At 37.0% G+C, this 21,176-nt stretch overlaps 1 protein-coding gene across 7 annotated transcripts in view; it reads left to right on the top strand.

Moving 5' to 3' along the window:
- Window positions 1-20,483, top strand: part of ASB5 (ankyrin repeat and SOCS box containing 5) — a 31,594-nt gene extending 11,111 nt beyond the window's left edge. For 4 of the 7 annotated variants that reach the window (XM_015861746.2, XM_085545126.1, XM_015861747.3 and 1 more), the window contains 6 exons: window positions 14,737-14,816; window positions 15,947-16,054; window positions 17,057-17,207; window positions 17,337-17,471; window positions 18,786-18,977; window positions 19,879-20,483. In XM_015861746.2, coding sequence (XP_015717232.1) covers window positions 14,737-14,816; window positions 15,947-16,054; window positions 17,057-17,207; window positions 17,337-17,471; window positions 18,786-18,977; window positions 19,879-20,006 — 794 coding nt within the window. In that variant the 3' untranslated portion in view covers window positions 20,007-20,483. Of the gene's footprint in view, window positions 1-7,272; window positions 7,438-12,203; window positions 12,272-14,736; window positions 14,817-15,946; window positions 16,055-17,056; window positions 17,208-17,336; window positions 17,472-18,785; window positions 18,978-19,878 lie in introns of those variants that run through there. The other 3 variants (XM_015861750.2, XM_085545129.1, XM_015861749.2) reach the window with 3 other exon arrangements.
- Window positions 20,484-21,176: the final 693 nt, after the last annotated feature.

Raw genomic sequence — 21,176 nt, 5'->3', positions numbered from 1 at the left:
TCAGTAGTAGTGATTTCTGCAGTATCCTTATGCAACCAGTGCTGATTTTTACTGCTCTCATCAATAGAATGCTTCCCACTTAACTCAAGATCTACCTAAATCATTATTTCTGTGAACCAAATATATACAATGTAATTAAAGTATTCAGGATTTTTTCTCCAAATAGGAAAAGTGATCAGTGTAAAAACCATTAGCATGCGTCTTCCCACCTCTATACTTTTCTGAGTAAAGAAGACAGGATTTAACTTGGCCTATGCTCCTAAGCTTTGTTTTCTAGACCTGGAATTACTGTGGTTGCCTTGTTTGGACTTGTGCTAATTCAAATACAGTTCACAGACATTTTTATTGATGTATGGTGTCTCATACTAAATTGAGTGCTTCAGCTGAGACTTTATTAGTGCAATCAGTGAACATATCAGTAGTATAAAAGTGGGACAGTTATGTTGTGCCATCTATATGATATGTATTATCTATGTATTACCTCCTGGAGTGAGGCTTTTTTTTTCTTCCTTTCCCCACCCCCCAACAGCATAGTGTTATGGATTCAGTCTGTATCCAGCTATAAACTTAATGTTATAACAGTGTCATATGCATTTGCCTTTTCCTTTATACATGCCTTTAGCTAACTTCCTGCAGACGGTTTCTCCATTGCACTCAAATCTATTTTGAACTGTTTCCCTCTGAGCAGTACCTGCAGTTCAGTGTCATATGCTGATTTCAGAAACAAACAAACGCAGTAGTCTACAGTATTAAAACACTGAATAGCACCAAATGCAGGAGATAACTGCAGTCTTTGCTTAAAGTGCATTAAAGATTATATATTAATGAGCTATCAGAATTATTTTTTCCAGTGAAGTTGTAGCACTACTACTACAATATAATTAAATGAAAAAGGAATCCATTCTATTGTAAAGGTTTCATTTACTGGATCACTTTTAACTTTGGCACTGATCTTGTAAACACTTACTCATATACACATACTTACCCCATTGAATTGAAAGGGATTGATTAGTTATTCAGAAGTAAGTGCTTTACAGTCAGGGCCTTACAGCCAAGTTATAATTGTGATACCTAGATTTTCTTTTATATTGTGCTGAAGTGAAATTGTATTTATTCATTATTCTACAAAAATCATGACAGTCAACATATTCTTAATTTATTTTATAGAAAAAAAGTCATAGCACATACATATTTATTTACTTCTGAAGTTCTGCACCCTATAAAGTGACCTACACAAACGAACTTACTTGCAGATTAATTTGGGGTATAATTAGCTCCTTAATAGGCTATCTGCAGTGACAGTGACCTGCAGTGAGATTCTCTTCCTGTATTTCCAGACCTGTGGAGAGTTAATAACTTGGGCTTTTGTGCAGCTGCTGCTTGATCGAAACTGAAAGATCAAAGCAACCTTTAGCCTATTCCTACTATTCCAACCAGCTGGCCATAGCATGAAAGTACTGCACGTATACAAGTGCTGAGTTGAAGGTTCAGCTGCTATTTGTATTTCCTTTGCATTAAGATGATGTAGGAGGTTGATAGTAGAGATAATTTAATAGAAATTGCAGTTACAGTTCCCATAAGTGCATACTGGGCAAAATCCCATCTTTTGATATTATGAGACTGGCAAATAGTCTAGGTCTTCTGTTCCCCATTTTTTCTTGTACCCCGACTACTGCTGGGCAGACTCAATAAACCAGGTTCACTGAATGTGACTCAGAAATTGGAAATAATGCAATGTTACACCGTTAAAGAAAGCTTGATTACATTTTTAAGTGCGGTGAGTGATTACAGAAGACTTTTCCTATTATTCTGTTCTAACAAGTTGCCATTGATAATGTCACTCAGCAACAGTTGTTAGGTAGGGAAGAAAGGCATGAGGCATTTTCTCAACTTGCATTCCACAGAGATCACAGTTCTATTAATAAAAGCCATATAAGACCTCTCCTTGCTTCCTGGATACAATAGAGATTCATTTAGTAATGATAGGAATATTGTATGGCATACCTATTCACCATACCACTCAGTGTAAGGCGCCACATTTAGCATTTGTTTTTCATGTGCAGCACGTAAGCTAGTGGTGTAAAAATGCTCAAGATAGTGTGAATGTTCTTTCTGAAAAGTTCAGAAGGGTGATTTTTATGATGGAGCTTATCACTCCCTCTTATATGCTGAATAACTTTGCCTCATATGAAAAATATCTGCTAAGGAAGAGCCATACTTAAAAATCCATCCCAAGATTCTAGACATTTGCACAGAATGGAGCAAATCACACTGAGTATCAACAGGATACCAGAACTGTTCTCCCCTGAAGAACATAAGTTACCTTAAGGGCATTTTGATGAGGGCTACATGATGCAATTAGACTGGCGTGGAAATTCATGAAGTCAGAGTCCTGAGCTATCTGCAGCAGCAAAAACCAAGCACGTCTCTTGTAGAGCACAGACCCTTCCCTAACCTTAAAGAAAATCTCTGAGTCCTACAGACACTTCCAGTGTAGTTTTCTGCTGGGGACTGTTTGCATGCTTGCCTTCCTGACAGGAATTGAGATATCCTATACTGTAGATTCCTTCTTATTACTGTACACTGAGATCTCCTTGAGAGGACCACAGGTTCTATATTATGATCAATATCATTCATATGCGCCATCTTAATATGTGTCTTTGCTGAAGGTGGACATTAAGTTGTCACACACACTGATCCTATTGGCATGCTTGATTTATGTACAATGATTTAACTATTGGAAATTCCCTTCATCGGTATATAAATATTTAATTAATTTATTTATTTTCAGTGGAATGAATAACAAGCTTTCAAATGAACCATTGTGAACATCGATGTAGCTTGCTTAAAACTTGAGTTTTAAAAGTGCATAGCAGTAAGACCAAAAGGTAATCCTGGAGTAAAGAAAGCATAGAGCAGCCTACTTGGAAGGCCTTATAGAAAACTGTTTATATATATATATATATATATATTAGAAATAAAAAGTCATTAGGAAGCCCCAGTAATGGATTGAGGCAGACCCAAATGTAGCACTTGCAGTGGTCATTTATGCAGCTGTGGTGCATAAAGCATCAGGGGAATACCAAAATAGCATAGCTCCCTGAAGGTGATGTTCCTTCCCCTGCCAATAGACTTGCTATAGCCAGAGTTCTGCTATTCGCACTCTTCTCTTGTAGGAGATGTTCTCAAACATTTGCAATGCAAGCAAACAGCGAGTGAACTTCTGCCAGGGTTTGATGATGATGGCTTTAGGGGAATGCATTACGTGCCTAAGTGCTGAGTTTTATTTGTGATAGCAGCAGTGCTGCCTGGCTGGTCATAAATCCATTATGGCATGCTCCATCTGTTGCACTGGTGGTCATTACTTTTTGCTATGTCTGGAGTCTTTCTGGCAGTAGATCTGATCTCTTTCTTTATGGCTGTGTTCTCTCATTGTACTTGGCTGAAGATTAACTCTGTGGTGCGCTGTACCATTCCCATGTGGACAGTTGGCCTCTTGGCCATGTCTCTTTGTGCACTCTGTCAATATCTGAAGCCCAGGCTTGTTTGGTATCTGACCTGGCTAGCCTAATCAGCACTGTTACTTTGATTTGTTTTAACTTGACCCATATATTAGAAAATATTTTGAGCTATCACTGCCTGTCTACGTGAAGAGATCTTGCAGCTGCACAGGAAATCCACAAGGCAAGAAATATAAGTAGATCAGTGTTCCATGTTGGAACTCCATGATGACGGAGCATCTATAACATCACAATTGTAAGCCTTTACATTATGCTTCCAGCCTTCAGGCATTTAAGGCCTAACAAATGGTAACAGTCTCAGCAGAAGAGGTAGAACAAACAGTAGCCTTCTATACACTGTTGCTATTTTAATAACAATACCTTGAATTTCTAACTGAGTGATAGTGAAGATGCAAGTAAAAAGAGATTCAGTACAAAACAGTTTAAGAAGCTAGATGGTACATCAGTTGGCTAACCTGATGAGGGTTGTGTACAGATACAAGAATACTGATCTGGGCTGTTTGAAAGTAGTGCAGTTTTGTTCTGTTCTCCTTAAGATAAATCAGTGTAATTGGAGTTTAGACTGTATTGCTTTGAGCTTCATCATATCTTGATTTGTTTTTTTCTTTTGGTTGTTATTTCCATTAAACACTTTTTGTCTGTTAGTGAAGTTGCATCTCTGTGGCCTTAAGAACAGCCTTGAAAACAGAATGAGTTCCCCATGGAAAGGGAGGAACAAAAATGTCTTTCATTTTCATTCCCAGCTGTTAGAACAGTTGCCCCTGTAGCGTCTACTTGGAGCTATTTGCTGGCATTGAAGTGTTGAAACAGTACTTTCTGTTACTGTTGTTTTTGTTTTTAAATAAAGATCGGGATAAAATCCAGATCCACTTGTGAGCTGGTTGTTGTTGTTGTTGTTTTTCCCCCTTTGTTGTTTTTTTGGTTGATTATCTGCAATGCTTCCATGGGTTTCTGAATATATGAATAAGCACACATGTAATGTGAATATGGTCTGTAATTGCTTGTGTACCAGGACAGCAAAATATTGGTCTACCATATTTACCATGTTCTCAAGTATCTACTTAGATTTCTATGACAGGTTTTCTGGGGGATTTTGGAAGTGATTAAGCGTCTTCTGTTAAAACAAAGTAAATCTGAAGAACAGAATCTGAGTACTGAGCCTGAGTAGTTTCAAATACTAATAGTGTTATTACCCAGTGAGATAGAGGGGTACTGGTTTTTACTTTGAAGTTCATGTTACATGGATGGCTGACTTGAGCAAGAACAGATGGCAATTCCATGTTATAGGTGGAAATGAAATAATGAAGTCTTCACTCTTACTACACTTTAACTGTATGTCCATTAGCATCTCAGTTATATTTTAATACATTCCTAGTTAATTTATGCTGATAGTCTGGCTCTCACTTGAAAGAGAAAAGCATTAATGGCTCAGCGTTGTGGACTGGGGTCAGTTTCTATGTGCTTGATAGATTTGAATAGTGAATTCTATGTCTAACCCATGTGAGAGAGGCATCACAATGGGAGAGAAAGAAAAGTTCCTTTAAGCGCAAAACTTCTGTCCAGAACATGAAGAGTTGCGTCTAGCAGAATTTAGTGCAAAGTTGTGCCTAGAGTCCTGATGAATGGGATAAGCTTTGCTTTCTTTAAAGCATAAAGAAATATTTTTATACATTGTGTTTTGATGTCTTCCAGAGCATTCAAAATAAGTCAATGAACAGCAAATATCTATGGACTAGAGATACTTTTCCCAGTACTCTTGCCTAGGAAGTATCAGATATTTGTTTTAGTCATGCAATTCATTGACTTTTTCACCTTCATTGATTTCTGATTGCTGCTTTTGGGAGCAGAATGAACAGGTGTTGGTGACTGTCTTGGGAGTCTTCCACTCCCAAGCCAGGGCAGCTGTAATTGTATCTGCAATCTTCCTCGCTGCTGCATGGTCATACCTGTGTGAATGGTGAGAATAATAATAACGTGGGGGCTGCAATCTGTGGGAAGCAGTAGCATGAACTACTTTTATGTTGTCAGTGCCGCTCCACTGGAAGGACCCAGCTTCATTCTCAGCTGACAGCCTCACCCACAAAAGTCCTACAAAAACATGCAGGTCTTCTCAATGCGCTGTCAATACCCGCCCTGCAGACCAAGATGCTTTGCTTGATCCTAATCCTTACCACCTTCTTTTGAAAGTCCTGGGATTCCATTCCAAATGGATAGGAAAAGTAAAACTTGAGCTGAGCCCCCACACCCTGTCAAGTATAGAAATTGTCATCAGTTATTTCATACCTGGAAAATAGTGCTGATATTTTCCTGACACAGTCGTGCATAATAAGGTTTCCTGTTGATTCATCATATCTTCATGTATTTGTTTTCTTGATGAAGATACTTTTGAGTTCACAAGTAATCCTAGAGTTAAACTTACGATGTGCATGATCTATTGGAAAATATCTCTTCCAGCTTTTACTTGCAGTATCTGATTGCTGGATACATAGAAGTGCTGTACATGTAAGTTATAGTGGCTGACTCAGCTAGATAAAATCTGAAGAAAACCCCTGGGAGATTGCAGTTTTCTTCTCTCGTTAGAGCAGAGGTAGCCCACCTACTTTTGTTCTATAAGCAGACAGTAACAGTAGGGCAGTTCACATGTGCTGTAATTTCAAGGTGAAAAACTGTGGTTGCTCTTCCTTCATTCTCTTAACCTACAAACTTGTCTCTGATTTTCTCTTAAAGAGAAAATGGGTAAATCTAGAAAGATTCCATGAAATAAATGTGTATTATTCCAGTTAACTGTTAATTTGTGTTAAATACCTGGAAAGAAAAGTACTAATGAAACCCAGTAATATGAATTTCCTTTAAAAATTATGGAGATGGCTAGTTTTTATATCAGTAAAAGAGGATAGTAAAGAAATACTTATAAGGAAAGGAGGCAGGGGGTAAAGGCAGCATGTTAACAAAGAAATCACTGTTCTTTTTATCTGTGCAGGAATTTTATTGTGCTTTGCTTTTCCATGCAGATTTCTGTGGTTCTATCATTCAGTATCCAAATGCCACATAAAAACACACAGAAAAATCTACTAGCAGTTAGTTGCTCTTGTTTAGTGACCTAGGCTTCATGTAACAAGTCTGCAGCCTTTCTTTCGTAATGGGTTCAGACTATAACCAATGAAGTAGTCAAGCCAAGCTATTTTTATTATTCAGGACATAGTTTCTAGTTGATATCTGTAGGATACCATCTCCCCTGTTTAAGAAAAACAAAACAAAAACCAAAAGTGTTTCATGATTTCATGGATTCTTTTGGATTCCATAGTCTCTCTCTTAACTGAAAATTACATATTTGGTAATAATTATTCTTTTTATCTTTTATTATAAAAATTGTCAGTCTGATAAAACACAGTTAGTTTTCCTGTTTTAGGTTGCTTGTTATTCGTGCCACAAAACATTGAGTACTTATGCTTTAAGAATCTGTTTCTTTTTTGATTTAATTACTGAAAAAATAACACATTCTTTCCATTAAATTGTGTAAATGGTTAAGACACATGCTGTAGCTAAGCTGATTCTTTCTCTGCTTTAAAAATAGAAAATGCTAGAGCAATCCTTCCCTTCCCCCACTGTGTTCTCACTAGTCCAAGCTAGTAAATGTTACTGAATGGATTTCAGTGTTGTAGCCATTCTACAGTAAGTACAAGAAGAGCCTTTGTGAAAAACTGCGAGGAGAAAAAAAGGTAGTAGAAATCCATCTGTGAATGTTCGTCAGACCACAGCACCTGCACCAATGATAGGCAGGCTTTCCTCAAGAAACAGATAATGACAACAAACACTGCTGTTCAGAGGAGCCAGAATCTCCCCAAAAGACGCCTAGAAAGTATAGGGGAGTGTCCTGCGAAACGAAAATCTAGCTGGGGTATTCTGACCAGCCAAGGTTAGTACAGCAGCCATTTCAGAAACTGTGCTGAAATATGCTAAACTGACCCAGTTTATGATATTCTTGCTTTAAACTGTTCTTTGCTTTTTCTTTCCGGCTGTAATATAAATGCATGCTTATGTTAACGGCACTCTGTTGTCTTGCATGGGTTAACAGAAGGGTGTTGAAGCTATTTTTGTTCTTTCTGCACTCTATCAGCTGATCTAAAATACCTTTTCATGTTTATCTGCCCTATTTGTTTTATGTGAGTGTTTAAGGCTTGACTTACCCTGACTTTTGCTCTCCTGCCACAAGGTAACTGGATACTGAAGGCTAATTGTTTACAAGGGAGAAACAGAAAGAAAGGGGGAGGAGTAGCTTAATATATAAAGAACAGTTTATAGGTAAATGAAACAGGAGACAACATAAGAAGTACAGGTGACAGAATTATTGTGTCCTATACTGAGGTACTAATGACAAAGTTACAGCTGTAAGGATTTATGCAGGGAAGTACTTAGGACAGAATTAAATTACTGGGCACAGACATTTTGAGCAGTGCAACACAAACTGTGTTATAAAAGGCTTGCTTTGGACTGCTGTTATCTGAGCTGTATTTTCCTTTACTTTATTTTATTTTATTTTATTTTATTTTATTTTATTTTATTTTATTTTATTTTATTTTATTTTATTTTATTTTATTTTATTTTATTTTATTTTATTTTCATATTACAAGTGTGTAAAAGGGATCTTTGAATAATTCTTTGAATAACTGTGACAATCTAAAGCCTAATAGGATTTTTTTAAAGTGAATAGTTCTAATAAATATTGACCACATGCTGAGTGAGGCAAAAAGCAAAAACAAAAAACATACAACCCCCCCCCCCCACACACACACACACAAAAACCCAATGTGATTTTGTTGATATTATGATATCAGATTAAAGTGTTTCAAAAGCAGAGATATTAAAATAGTCAAGAAAAAAAAAAGAGGGTATTAAAGGCACAGGAGACAGGAAGAAGAAACTTGATTATATTACACATAAAAGTAATTATGAATTTACCATTTAACACAGAGGCGTGTGTTATAAGGATACCTTTCTGGTACTGCCAGTTCTAAACTAAGCAACATTCAAGAATTTACAAAACAATTACCATAGCTTCCCAAGTAGCTGTTTGAGTGCAATGGTCCTTTTACAGTTATTGATTGGTTTTAATATGCAATGTACCATTTACTTTCTTATTGTGGGTGAAGGTTTCCCAATCTGATACACGTGAATGATTCATCTAGTTACCCATTTCCTGTAAAATAAGGACATTCTTCACAAGACTGAAAGGAAATCTTACTAATATTCTGTTTAAAATATTGGCTTTCAATGTTCCTTGCTTGGGGTCAGGCTCTTTCCCATTCTTACAAAGAATTAGTCCCAGTTACCATGTTTTGAACAATCCAGAAGTGCAGCAAAATATGGAAAGCAAAATTTTCAGAAGAAATAATCTTAATGTGGTCCAGCTACTTAAAGCCTCCTTGTGACTGACAAACCATGCCCATGTATGTATTGATTGACGTCTTGAAGTACCAAGAGACTCCTCGAAGCGATGCCTCTGGTTGAGTAAGAAATGGATGTAATAACAAATCTGAAGGATGCTCTTTTCTTTCCTTTTTGTCTATGGGGCTATCCAAATCAGACTTTGTTTTCCTCAGAAGGGAGTCGTGTATCAGCTCATAAAATACACAAATTGAAAGATGGGCTAGAAGTGATGGGGGTAGCAGATGGAATATGTAACAGCAAGATCTGGCAGAAGTGGAAAAAAGGATGGAGCCAGGCTATTAAAAACTTTTCAGCCTTAACAGCATGAGGGTCCATAACCAGACTATTTTAGCAAAATCTCCTGGATGCCAGAAAATACATTTAGCATATGGTTCCCCAGCTTTGTTAGCCAGCAGGATTCTGCCTTTATGGCTAGGAATTATACCACATACTGCATTTGCTCTGGCAGACTGGGAAAATACAGAGAAATCTGATCACACCGTGGGGAAAATGTCTCTCAGTCTGGACTGAGGCTGGGACTGTGTTTGAGGAGCAAAATTATTCAGGCAGAAATCCTCCAAAGCCTCAGGTAAACTCAGATTGTCAGCATTCCTCCAGTCAGCTTGCTGCAAAACATTTGGTTTTAGTCTAAGAAAACAGTAGCAGCCTTAGAGTGCTACCAGCTGCTCCACAGGTTTAAGTCAAACCTGATGTGTGTCTAACAGTATCTCAAGGTTACCCTATTAGAGGTTAATGTGGTTCTAGGTGTTGGTGCTGTAGCTATGGCAGAGTTTGCAAGCTACTTAGGGCTAGAAAAATAACCAGCCAGCTGCTGATCCTCCAAGTTGGAAAAAACAAACTGTGCATGAGTAACGGACAGGGGAGTTGTTGCTGTGCTCTAATGTGACAGGAGAAGGCTTGACACGCTTCCTCCTCTGTGTGCAAGGTCTGGCACAGAGCCTGCAGCAACAACTGTTGTTGCTGCTGCCATCGTTACGACCACTGCCTTCACGTAGCATAACATTGCTTCTGTTGGCACCCTTGTTTTTGTTTTTGTTTAATAGGGTTTTGAAGCAGTTTAGTGTCTCATGTTTCTGTGTGTAAAGTTTGTGGAATTGCAATGCCAAGCACTCAATTAGGAACTGTTAAAAGCATTCTTGCTTGTGTCATGCTGACTTGACCTTCTAATGCATTATAACGCAGCACTTGATGACACGGTCACCTGCTGTCCTTTTCTCCTTCTATGATGTGCAAGATGGATGGTGCTGTAAGAACGTGTTAGTTTTATATCTGGAAATATAGTCTTGTAGGTTCCAAAGGTTGGGAAGCATGTAGTTGAATGATAGGAATCCACAAGATAAAAGGGTTAACTGTGCCCTGTCTGTAAAAGATAATTCTATTCATTTCTTTGCCACAGACACTCCATGTTCTAAGACCAATCAGCAAAACTGAACATCTCTTGGTGGACCATGGTTATTATTATCTAAGCCAGTTCAGTGCTGTTATAAGTATAAATAAACCAAACTTTCAATGCATGCTCCAGTGCCTATGACTCCAGAGTATGACTCCAGAATGGTGAAAATAATGTACATTAAGAACTGTGTGGAAAGAAATTTTGTTGTGCATGGTTGTCAGGAGTTGGGTACTGCTGGCTTTTGGTTCTGGAATTAAATCTCCACTAAGAATATTTGTTTGGATCAGTCAAGGCTTCTTTTTCTCTTCTTTTCCTTTCCCTCCCCTTTTTTTTGTGTATGTGTGTATTTACAGGCTTATGTATGTATACTTACATATTGTTGTAACATATAAAGTCAAATTAAAGCAAAGACGGTTTCAAATATTGGAAGACTTAAATGGCATTTGAGCTTTACATTCTCTCTCAAACATATTTTAGTTGTAGCCTTATTTCTGATCCTTTTGGAATATTTCAATGTTGATAGTTGGAATTTCATTTATTAAAAAGAAGTGGCTGCCATTCAGCTGGTCAGACCTAGTCATATTAAGCATCACTGATGGAATTCCTAGCTTTTAAAGGCTTGACTTAGAATACTAAGATTCTTTTCAATACGTTTTACTATCAAATATCAATTAGTAGCTGGCACAGTTCTATTTTGCTGGACAGTTTCAATGCAGGTAGTGCTGCAGTAAAAATCTGGAACAACTTAATTACATGTATAAAATGCCAGGATGTCTTATCAACCAGATCAAAGTGAGTCCATTGGTCTTTGTACTGTGCTGTTACTATTATTTTCAGCGTAGGTATTGATCAGATCTGTAGCTGTTGCCACAAACTGAAAGGTAACAGCAGTGAGCTCGATAAATAGTTACTGTTTGTTAGTTTTGCAGAAATAAATACTATCAACAAGAGTTTCCAAATAGTCTGAGGTTTTCATCTCAGTGGTGAACACTGAGGAAGTTCCTGGTTTTTTTTTTTTCCCTATTCTTTTTCCAAAGACTGCACAAATCTTTAGAAATAAAGGGATGAAATGACTGCAGCTAATGACTTCTACTAAAATACTGTTAGTATTTTATTACTGTCATCATGTATACGGGCTCACAGGTAGATGTGAAGGCTATAGGAAAATGAAGCAAATAACACTGATGAGTTAGAAATGGATCAAAGTCAGAACTTTCCCATTTTTGGGAGTGAAATGAGTCTTTCACCACTTAGGGTAGTTATCAATAACCCAGTTTAACAACTCAAGGATTATTAAGAACTAAGCTGAACTTCTGAAATAAAAACCCAGAGTAGATCAGGTAGCATTTATGACATATTCAGAAGGGCTCTGCTTCTTTCTTTTCTATTGATAAGCAAATAGTAAAATAACCTATGGATTATTTGGCAGCATTTCCCTTAGATTTCTGAGGATACTGAACAATTGCATGAGGTTAAAAAGGGAGGTATTCATTTTGCTGCTCTTCTTCAGCTCAGGGTTCTCTTGACTTCATTATCAGTTTCTCTTGAGTTGAAATTCCAGTTAAGCAGTCTCGGAAAGATGCTGATACTATTCAGAGTTGTTAATTAAAACAATAAATGTGGAAGGACAAAATAATAATGAAAGAGGCCACTCTGGTATAAGAAAAGAAACTGGCAACTCCATACGCTCGTATCTTCAGACCTGTGTTTATGGCAGGGTGAAAGTTCATATTACAGTCAGCCGCTGATCTCCTTCCAAACATAGCAGGAGTGTATTAAGAACAGGCCAAGCCAGCAAGAACGGGTTTATTTAAATGTATTGTGTTGTTTTTTTTTTCCAGATTGAAAGAAATGAGTAGGATTTATAATTGCAATTGTTTGGAAGTACCATGGGGAGATGGAGATTTAGGTATTGTATGATAATTTGTAATTTATTTAACTTTGCCCACTGATACAATTAGTTGTATTTATTCTTTCTTATTAGAGTTTACAAAGTAATGTAGGCTGCCCTTCCTGAATGGCTGCCAGAGAATTTGGGACTAATGTGGCTTGTAAATATAGTTAGAGATGCTTTGTATTCAACATACTCAGCATCTGTCAGAAACTACATCAGTAGGTAATTAATGCATAAACAGGTTTGGAATAGACTGTATTACTAACTGTGCTGTCACAGACAATGCTGAATTAAAACAGTTCTTCATTTATATTCTTGTTAATGTTTTTTTTACATGAGACATATCAAGGTTGTAGAATAGCAGAAGGCAGCAATCTCTAAACAAAATTAATTTTAAAACAACTCTGATGATGTTTATTAATGCTGCATGTTTATTTTGAACATATTCTCATCCCTGCGGTATTTCATGGTTAATTATTATGTTTACCAATAAATCAGTAGGAATGTGAAAGCTTTTCCCAAGCTTGATTTGCACATTTTTTTTTTTTCTCTGCAGTATTTTGCTTAAAGTTTTTATTGTAATAGAGATGGTCCAAGCATTTGGTTTCAGATGGTTTCAGCAGCTATAGCTGCTGATGTCTCTGTGTGAGGGCAAGGAGATAAGGTGGGTGTAGATGCAATACAGACTTCAGAATGGGATCTGGTATCACTGAATTTCAGACATCGCATTAATAATTATATTAACAGATGTTCTTCGGAGCATTTTGTGGGGGTAGGAGAAGATGGAATGAAAGGTGGAAACAAAGTTGATTTCGCATTACGTCTGCATCTAATAGTTATGCATGGACACACACAAAAAAGGGCCAAAGTATATTCATACTTAATGGATGTTTTTTCTATACAATAGTCAAGTGTCAAGGTTTTTGTCTGTTTTCCTCCTGTTAATTTATGAGTAGGCTAAACCACTTAGAAAAGATCTCATCTATGGGGACAGGGAAGAAATTTCACAGGGTGCAGCCTTCAATTATCTTTGAGGAATTTTGCAACTGCCAGCAGGAGAGCTTAATGAATCTTATTTTATTTGAATTAGAACAACCTGAGTGCTGGTTCTATAGTAGATAGCAGTGAAAAACTATTGTTATTTTGTTAAAATCAGATCAGTATTTCTGAGCTCAGTTACTGTTGTACAAAATCCCTTAAAATTCCGAGCAATTTGTGTATGTTATTTTTAGCTTAGTTATTCCTGCTAGAAATAAAAACCATAGGGAAAAATGTTTGCAGGAATACGCAGAGTGCACTCACACACAGAAATTATCAGAGCTTGAGAGCTTAGCACAGATCATTCTGAAAAAAAAAATCATTAGAAGAACAGAGAAAGAAATGGTGCAGGAAAAAGAACTGAGAGAGAATCATACTACTTAACAACCATCCATTTGGTCTGACTTCAACAAAGTAGCTGTAGAAAAAGAAGTTGAAACCCTAGCACTCATTCCAGGCAGCTATACGAGTATAAAGAATCTGTCAGCAGCAGAAAGATTCAGAGAGCTACAGGTTTTGCATGAGTAATTGCATCAGCTTTGTTACATTCTCAGTAATTTCTTCTTGCAGTTTTAAGTATCAGTAATTCATAATATACTTTGAAGATGATTCTTTCTTGCACAGTCTCAAAACTTAATTTGTAAAATTAATCCAAAAAAATAATGGGTATCAGCTTTGCCTGTGACCCTATCAGCATCCAGTCTTCAATAGGAAAGGACAGGATCTTCAACCACTGGCTGACTCTGGGGCTTGGGTTGGAGTCAGGGGTTGGGGATGGTATGAGGTAGAGAGATCACTGTGGGTTTTCTTTTCTTTTTGTTCTTTCTTGAGGGTGGTGAGTCTGGACAATAAATACCAGCTTTTGCATTAAGGATAACTACTTATTCTTAGTGCTAATAGCCTATCAAGATGAGAACTTAATATCCTGTTTTTTTCTATAGCAACCTTTTGAACTATGATTCTCACTGTATTTCTCTTCTCAGCTTGAAATTAATCTTGTTGTACATAGAGATTTCAAAACTGAATTTCATATACTTCAGTATTATCAGCACTTTTTCAGGCAGGTTTGTATTTGTTTTTGGTTTAAATATCGATTTGTCAAAGCCTGTAAACCTGCTGCTAAAATACATTAAAACTAAATAATGAAAAACAGAGTTGGAAATATGGAGAGAGATGCATCTGTTGCATCATATTATTGAAATCAATGTATCAGTATTCTGTTCTCTGTGCTACATAATCAGTTATTATAGATGCTTGCAGTTAATAATTAAAAACAGCTTTATCTAGAAACAAATCAATTGAAATACAGTTTCTGCAGGGGAAGAATTATTTACACAGGACATTTCACTTCATTCTGTGCATTGTGTTTCTTGCTTTGCTCTATGCAGTCCAAAAGCGTTCTTATTCACATGGTTTACTCAATACATGTTGTTATTACATAGGTTCTTGGGCAGATCGCTCACCTCTGCATGAGGCAGCCAGTCAAGGACGTCTTCTTTCTCTAAAGACTTTATTGTCACAGGTGAAGGCTGTGTTCTTAAAATTGCTTAACTTTTTAATGTTACTTAATCTCTCAGCATAGATTATTAATGCAGATTTAGTTATGTTTTGCTTTCTTTATTTCACCAGAATTTCTGGGAACAATACCCATTTACTAATTTTTGTTACAATAAGATATAAGTTGATATTTAAAGTATTTTATCTGTATGTTTTAAGCTTTGTAAAATCAATCTTTACCAAAGCTGTAACTATATGTCCATCAGTGTTCCCCTCCTGTGTGGTGTGAATCATGATACTATAAAATGAAGGAACATCCTGAGTTGGAAAGGACCCACAAGGATCATTTAGTCCAAATACTCTGCCTCACTCAGTGTCATGGTTTTGTAATGTAGCAACCCAGGAAGATACTTGTTTAGAGGGAAAGCACTGAAAAATTCTGGTTCTTGGCATAGTTGTGATTAGAAAAAACACTATTTTGCTAACAGCAAATGGAGACTATAAACCATTGTGTGTCAGTATTAGTTTTGTCATATCAGCTCCTACAAGAAAGAATGAAGTTGATGAATACAATTTTTAGCTTCTAAGAATTGAAAAATACCTACTGCAAAAAATAATAATCAAGTACTTGATGTTTTTATCAATCCAAGAAGTATTCTCCTTGCTAATATGAATCTGATGTCTCTAGACATTTCAGACCCTAAGAACTGCAGTGCCATTTAAACTGAGAGCCTAGTTGGGTTTTAAATATGACCAAGTATAAGGATACCTGGACCTCTCTACAGACCTGTTCCAGGGTTTCCCCACCCCACTCTGAATTATTATACTTTCCCACATAACTAATTGGATTTCACTGCATTCCAACTTTCCTGTTGCCTTTTGTCTGATTATGGTACGTCTCAAGAGTCAGGCTCCATTGTCTTTATACCCTGATGCCCTGCTCCAGGGCCTACTATTTCCGTTCTTTAAAAGAGAAGAGCTGACAACTTTGATTCTGATGTCAGTGTTGATTGATGGTTTTTTTTATAAGCTTACTAAAGATTTACTTATTGCAAGTAGAGTTTTAAGCCTATTTAGTGTTATTCCTTTAAATAGCAAATAGTGTGACCTAACAGCTTTCATGTGATCTTCATATGTCATTCATATCTTGTTTAGGGTTACAATGTAGACACACTAACTATTGACCAAGTAACTCCACTTCATGAAGCCTGCCTGGGAGATCATGTAGGATGTGCAAGGATCCTTCTTGAAGCAGGAGCAAATGTAAGGGTGTTTTTGTATATGAAATCCAATGCTAACTTTGGTTTAACTGACAAGGATAAATTCCTTGATTTATTTTTTTTACATTGGTATTTCTCTGTACTCTGTTGATGACATTGATTTAATTACAGTAAGCTGCCATCTGAAAGCTAGCAAAGGAAAGTTATGGCTCAAAGAGGCATCAGTATAGAGACATTAGGCTAAACGAAATAATGAAACAGAGACTACTTAAGTGTGTATGAAAGAGTAGATCTCAAACAGAAGAACAGTAACAGGGAAAACAGACGGGAGTTGGGAAGGAACTGAGATAGTATAGTAAGCTGGAGAGAATCTGCTAGTACTGTTACCAGAATTTCATTACATCCTTTATCTTTCAAACTTCTGAATGCATCTCTCCTTTACTGATTTCCTCTTCTAATGAGTGGCTTCTAAGAGACTGTTCCTTCAACCTCTGGACTAACTTTTGTCACATTGTGCTATATGCTCTTAAGATTCTTTGGTGTGAGTACAAAAGAGCACTGACTCTTTTTTGTATTCATGACACAGACTCTCTAACTGTTACCCCAAACGGAAAGTGAGAATTCACAGACTATATACAAATCTATAAGAACAAATTTGATTTTCTAATCTCGAATTTTCATGGTTGGAGTGGGTTTAGAGGATGCATGTAAGAGGACAGGTGAGATTCCCCGCTCCAAATAGCTGTGTTCCTTCCTTTAGCATCATCACAATTTTTGCTTCTCATCATTCTCCCTAGTATCCTTGTCTCATTCCATGAAATACCACTCCAACAGAAAGATTAAAAACACAGAATGGCAAATAATTCCCACACTTAATATGAAGCTTGCAGTCTTGCTAAAGCTAAAGAGAGAGGGTTCCCATTACTGCAACAGGTGTGGATTTGTTGTATCAGCAAGAAGAGACAACAATATAGTTTCTAGCTAAATTCTGCTTAAAACTACTTTTCTTTCAATTCTTTTGTTACCTGGATTTTATATATTTTAGGTAAATGCTACAACGATTGATGGAGTGACACCTCTATTTAATGCATGCTCGAGAGGCAGCGCAGCGTGCGCTGAGCTCTTGTTAGAGTATGGTGCCAAAGCTCAGTGGGAGTCCTGCCTTCCATCACCAACTCATGAAGCAGCCAGCAGAGGTAAGAAATTACACACTCAACAGACAAGCAGTTGACAAATATCTCAATAATGTAGCGTTAGGACGTGGGCCCCATTTTGTCTGAGCCAATTTGATGAAGTCAACCAACTATTATGCTTTGTACTGACAGGACACAGTGAATGTCTGGAGGTACTGATATCCTGGGGTATAGATGTTGACCAAGACCTTCCTCATTTAGGAACACCTCTATATGTAGCATGTGTGTCACAGCAGATTCATTGTATCCGAAAGCTACTTTATGCAGGTATGTCATTACTGAAATAAAAGTATTGCTAGTTTGTACAATTAAGCAAACTGTACTCACCTTTTAGTGCTCATTCAATGAAACTAAAACCCTTGCTTGCAGGACTCTTTTAAACCATACTGTGATGCATGTTTTCTTACATCAACTCACTGTATCTTTTATTTTTTATTATTTATTTTTTGGCATAATAAACATATGAGGAGAAAAGGGAGCAAGGCTAAAAAGAATGTGCTTTCATAGTATCCAGCACCTACCTCAGCTTTGTAGTTAACGCAAAACACAGGTAGCTACTTATGGCAATCTGAGATTTTTATTTGATGAGTTATTTGGAGTGTATTAGGAGGTAAAAAGCTAACAGGCAATGAAGCAGGCAAGAGAATGATACTGTGGAAGCATTATCAAAATGCTCATGTGGGTAAAAGTGACCGATTTAGACTCTGAATTAAATTGCTAGGCCTCTGATATTAAAGAGTTCTTTAACTCAAGTGGGAATTTAAAAGGCAGATAGCATTTATTCTGTGACAAAATTTGGTACAGAGCCAATTTTTGGTCTCAAAAGATCAGTTCTCTTATTGAGTTTCTTTTTTAATAGGATGCTTCAGAAGACTGTTGGAGAAATCTTGTTTGAGGGGAAAGGTTAACAGCTTGCTTATAAAAGTTCTCCCATACTGGCTATTTTTGCTATTTTTGTTTAAATCATCATCATAGTATCATAGTCTCGTGCGGGTTGGAAGGGACCTTAGAGATCATCGAGTCCAACCCCCGGGATTCGAGCCTCTGTGTAGCAGAGCGGCACTTCTACCACTTGCGCCACAGGGGGGATTCGAACCTGGGCCCCAGTGTAGCAAAGCGGCATTCCTACCACTGCGCCACCGGGGCACACACAATCTTGTATGAACTTTTTTTCTTTTTTTTTTAATGAATATAAATGCAATACCGCAAATTAGTTCAGTCCATTTTAATTGGAAAATTCTGTTTTAGCAGTTGTTGTGTTGAGGGACATGGTTTAGTGGGAGCTATTGGTAATAGGTGAATGGTTGGACTGGATGATCTTTTAGGTCTTTTCCAACCTTGGTGATTCTATGATTCTATAAATAGTTTTTAAAGACTTCAGTAATGAAAGTGTAGTTTACCTGTAGCAATTTTTTAAAATACATTTATTTATTTATTTTTTTAATAATTGGGGCAACTGTGATGCTCACATTACTTAGTTTGAACAGCAAAATTCACTGTTGCTTTCCCAGACAGCGTGGATTTTTACTCAATGACATTTGTAATTCATCTCTTCTTTACATCTCTTTGCGTGCATACCAGGTGCCAATGTGCAGAAAGGAAAGCATATGGAAACTCCACTGCACGCTGCTGCCCAGCATTCAAGCACAGAGATTGTAAACTTACTCCTTGAATTTGGGGCGGACATAAATGCCAAAAACACAGATTTTGAGAGGCCTGTTGATTTAGCTGCTCCACGCAGTTTAGTAGAGAGGCTGCTGCTCCTCCACGAAGGTAAGCTTTACAGGTGTTATTGCAAACAAACATGCACAGCTGAGCAGCATGAGAATTTATTCAAGCCAAAGAAACATATTTTTATGCTTATTAGGTGTTAAACTACAATAAAACTGTATTTTATTGGCTATATCAGATCTCGCAATAAAAAACAAGATACTTCAATTTCAGATTAAAAATGTATTTAGGGTGGTTTTTTGTTGTTGTGCTTTTTATGTTGTTTTAAAGTCTTGTCCGTCATCACACGGTAGCATTATAAACTGTTTCAGTCAATTCCCAGTTCTGAATATGAATGTACAAACAAAGAACTTTTAAAGTCAAATAATAATGAATTGCCTGATATGAAATGCTTTATAATGATATATATATGACGAAAGACCATAAAGTTTTTTACTTTAAATGAAATTTAGAAAACATTGCTTACTTTGTAGGTACCCGAGAAACAGCAATTGATACAAATAGTCTCTTATAACTTCTAAAGGTCTGAGAGAGGGAGGAAATGAATGTATCCCAAAGGGATCTGGATTTGTTCAGGCTGTCTTATGTAAGACAAATATAAGCTACAAGACACATAAGCAACAAGACACAGGTGAAAACACAGGTGGAAAGCAAAGAAGTTACTGTAATGGCTAATGGACATCTCTTCAGAGGTGAAATGACATTATTTCAGTGTTTTCCTTCAAAACAATCTACTGTTAAGAATAACAATAAAAAAGCAAAAAAAAAACCATCCAACCAACCCACACTAAAACCACCTGGCTTTGTGAATTGGCTACCTAGAGGTCATCAAAGGCTGGAGGGTTTTTAGAAGCCAGAACAAATACGTCCAAATCTTTTTTTATTGGCATGAAACTCAGCCTTACGTAATTAAACTCATGTTTTGTTTCTTTTCCTTTTGCAGCCACACCATCTTCCCTTTGTCAGCTCTGTCGACTACGTATCCGAAATTACTTAGGAAGAGCTAGACTGCATCTCATCCCACAACTCCAGTTGCCAACAATACTGAAGAATTTCTTACAGTATAGATAACATAATACTTAACCTTTAGAAAGCTGAGTGACAAGTCTTCTGTGTATTGTAAATTTTACCTAAAGAACTGCTGGGCGGAAAAATAAAAGCCTTTTGCATATTACTTTAAAAAGACACAAATCTTAGACACCTGGTGGTGTGTAATCATAATTGGGAGCCATTCAGCAACTGGTACCAAGGTGCTAACAAGGCTGAATTGAATAAGTGTGCAGATGCTCTGGGAAATGATTGCGTATGTTTAGCTTAACACTTACTAATTAGCTTTAGTGCTGTTAGTTTTCTTTGTATTTATACTTTAAAATCTATTTGGCACGTGGGAACTGCAGCGTTTCTTCATTTTTATTTGTTAACGTTGTTCACTTGGAGTCATTATTTTATGTGTTTTTAAATGTATGTTGTCTGTGTACCAAAAAAATACTTGGTGGTAGGTGCACTACAAACATTGATTAAAAAAAAATAAAATAATAAATAAACAGATAGCCAGTTTTCTTCCTTTTCTTTATATAAACACTTAATTAATGACAGTGAGAAACTTCCTTTACCCTTCCTCACTGCCTGTGCTGCGAACTAGAGGTTTGTGTCTTGAGCTTTTCTTTTTTTTAGCCTAGCTTACAGTTTTCTAATTTAGAAAGTTACAAATAATTCAGAAAGATACAAATCATAGGGAAATATTCCTCAGAAGCCTTAATGCTGGGATACTTTCTGATGCCTTCTTCTTACAGAGCATTCTTGGAATCTTTCCTTATATTTCCTTAACAGTGCTCTATCATAACTTAGGGACATATTAATAATCTGCCTCAGAGAATGACGTAAATTACTGCATGGTACTCCCAAGGCTTTTCAAGGCTACTGCATCATATCATGGAATCATAGAATGGCTTGGGTTAGATGGGACCATAAAGATCCAACCCCCTGCTGTGAGTATGGTTGCCAATCATGGAATAAGGCTGTCTGGGGCCCACCCAAACTGGCCTTGAAAGCCTCCAGAGATGGGGCAGCCACAGCCTCCCTGGGCAGCCTGTGCCAGGGCCCCACCACTCTCTGAGTAAATAATTTCTGCCTATCATCTAACTTAAATCTATCCTCTTTTAATTTAAAGCCATTCCTCCTTGTCCTGTCACTACCCACCCGTGTAAAAAGTCAGTCCCCCTTTCTACTTATAAGCCTAAT

Source organism: Coturnix japonica, chromosome 4, assembly GCF_054131305.1.
Source record: "Coturnix japonica strain WE chromosome 4, WE-NBRP24, whole genome shotgun sequence".
NCBI classification, from domain to species: domain Eukaryota; kingdom Metazoa; phylum Chordata; class Aves; order Galliformes; family Phasianidae; genus Coturnix; species Coturnix japonica.
Note: the sequence above shows the minus strand (reverse complement) of the source record. Positions and strands in the feature narration are given on the sequence as shown.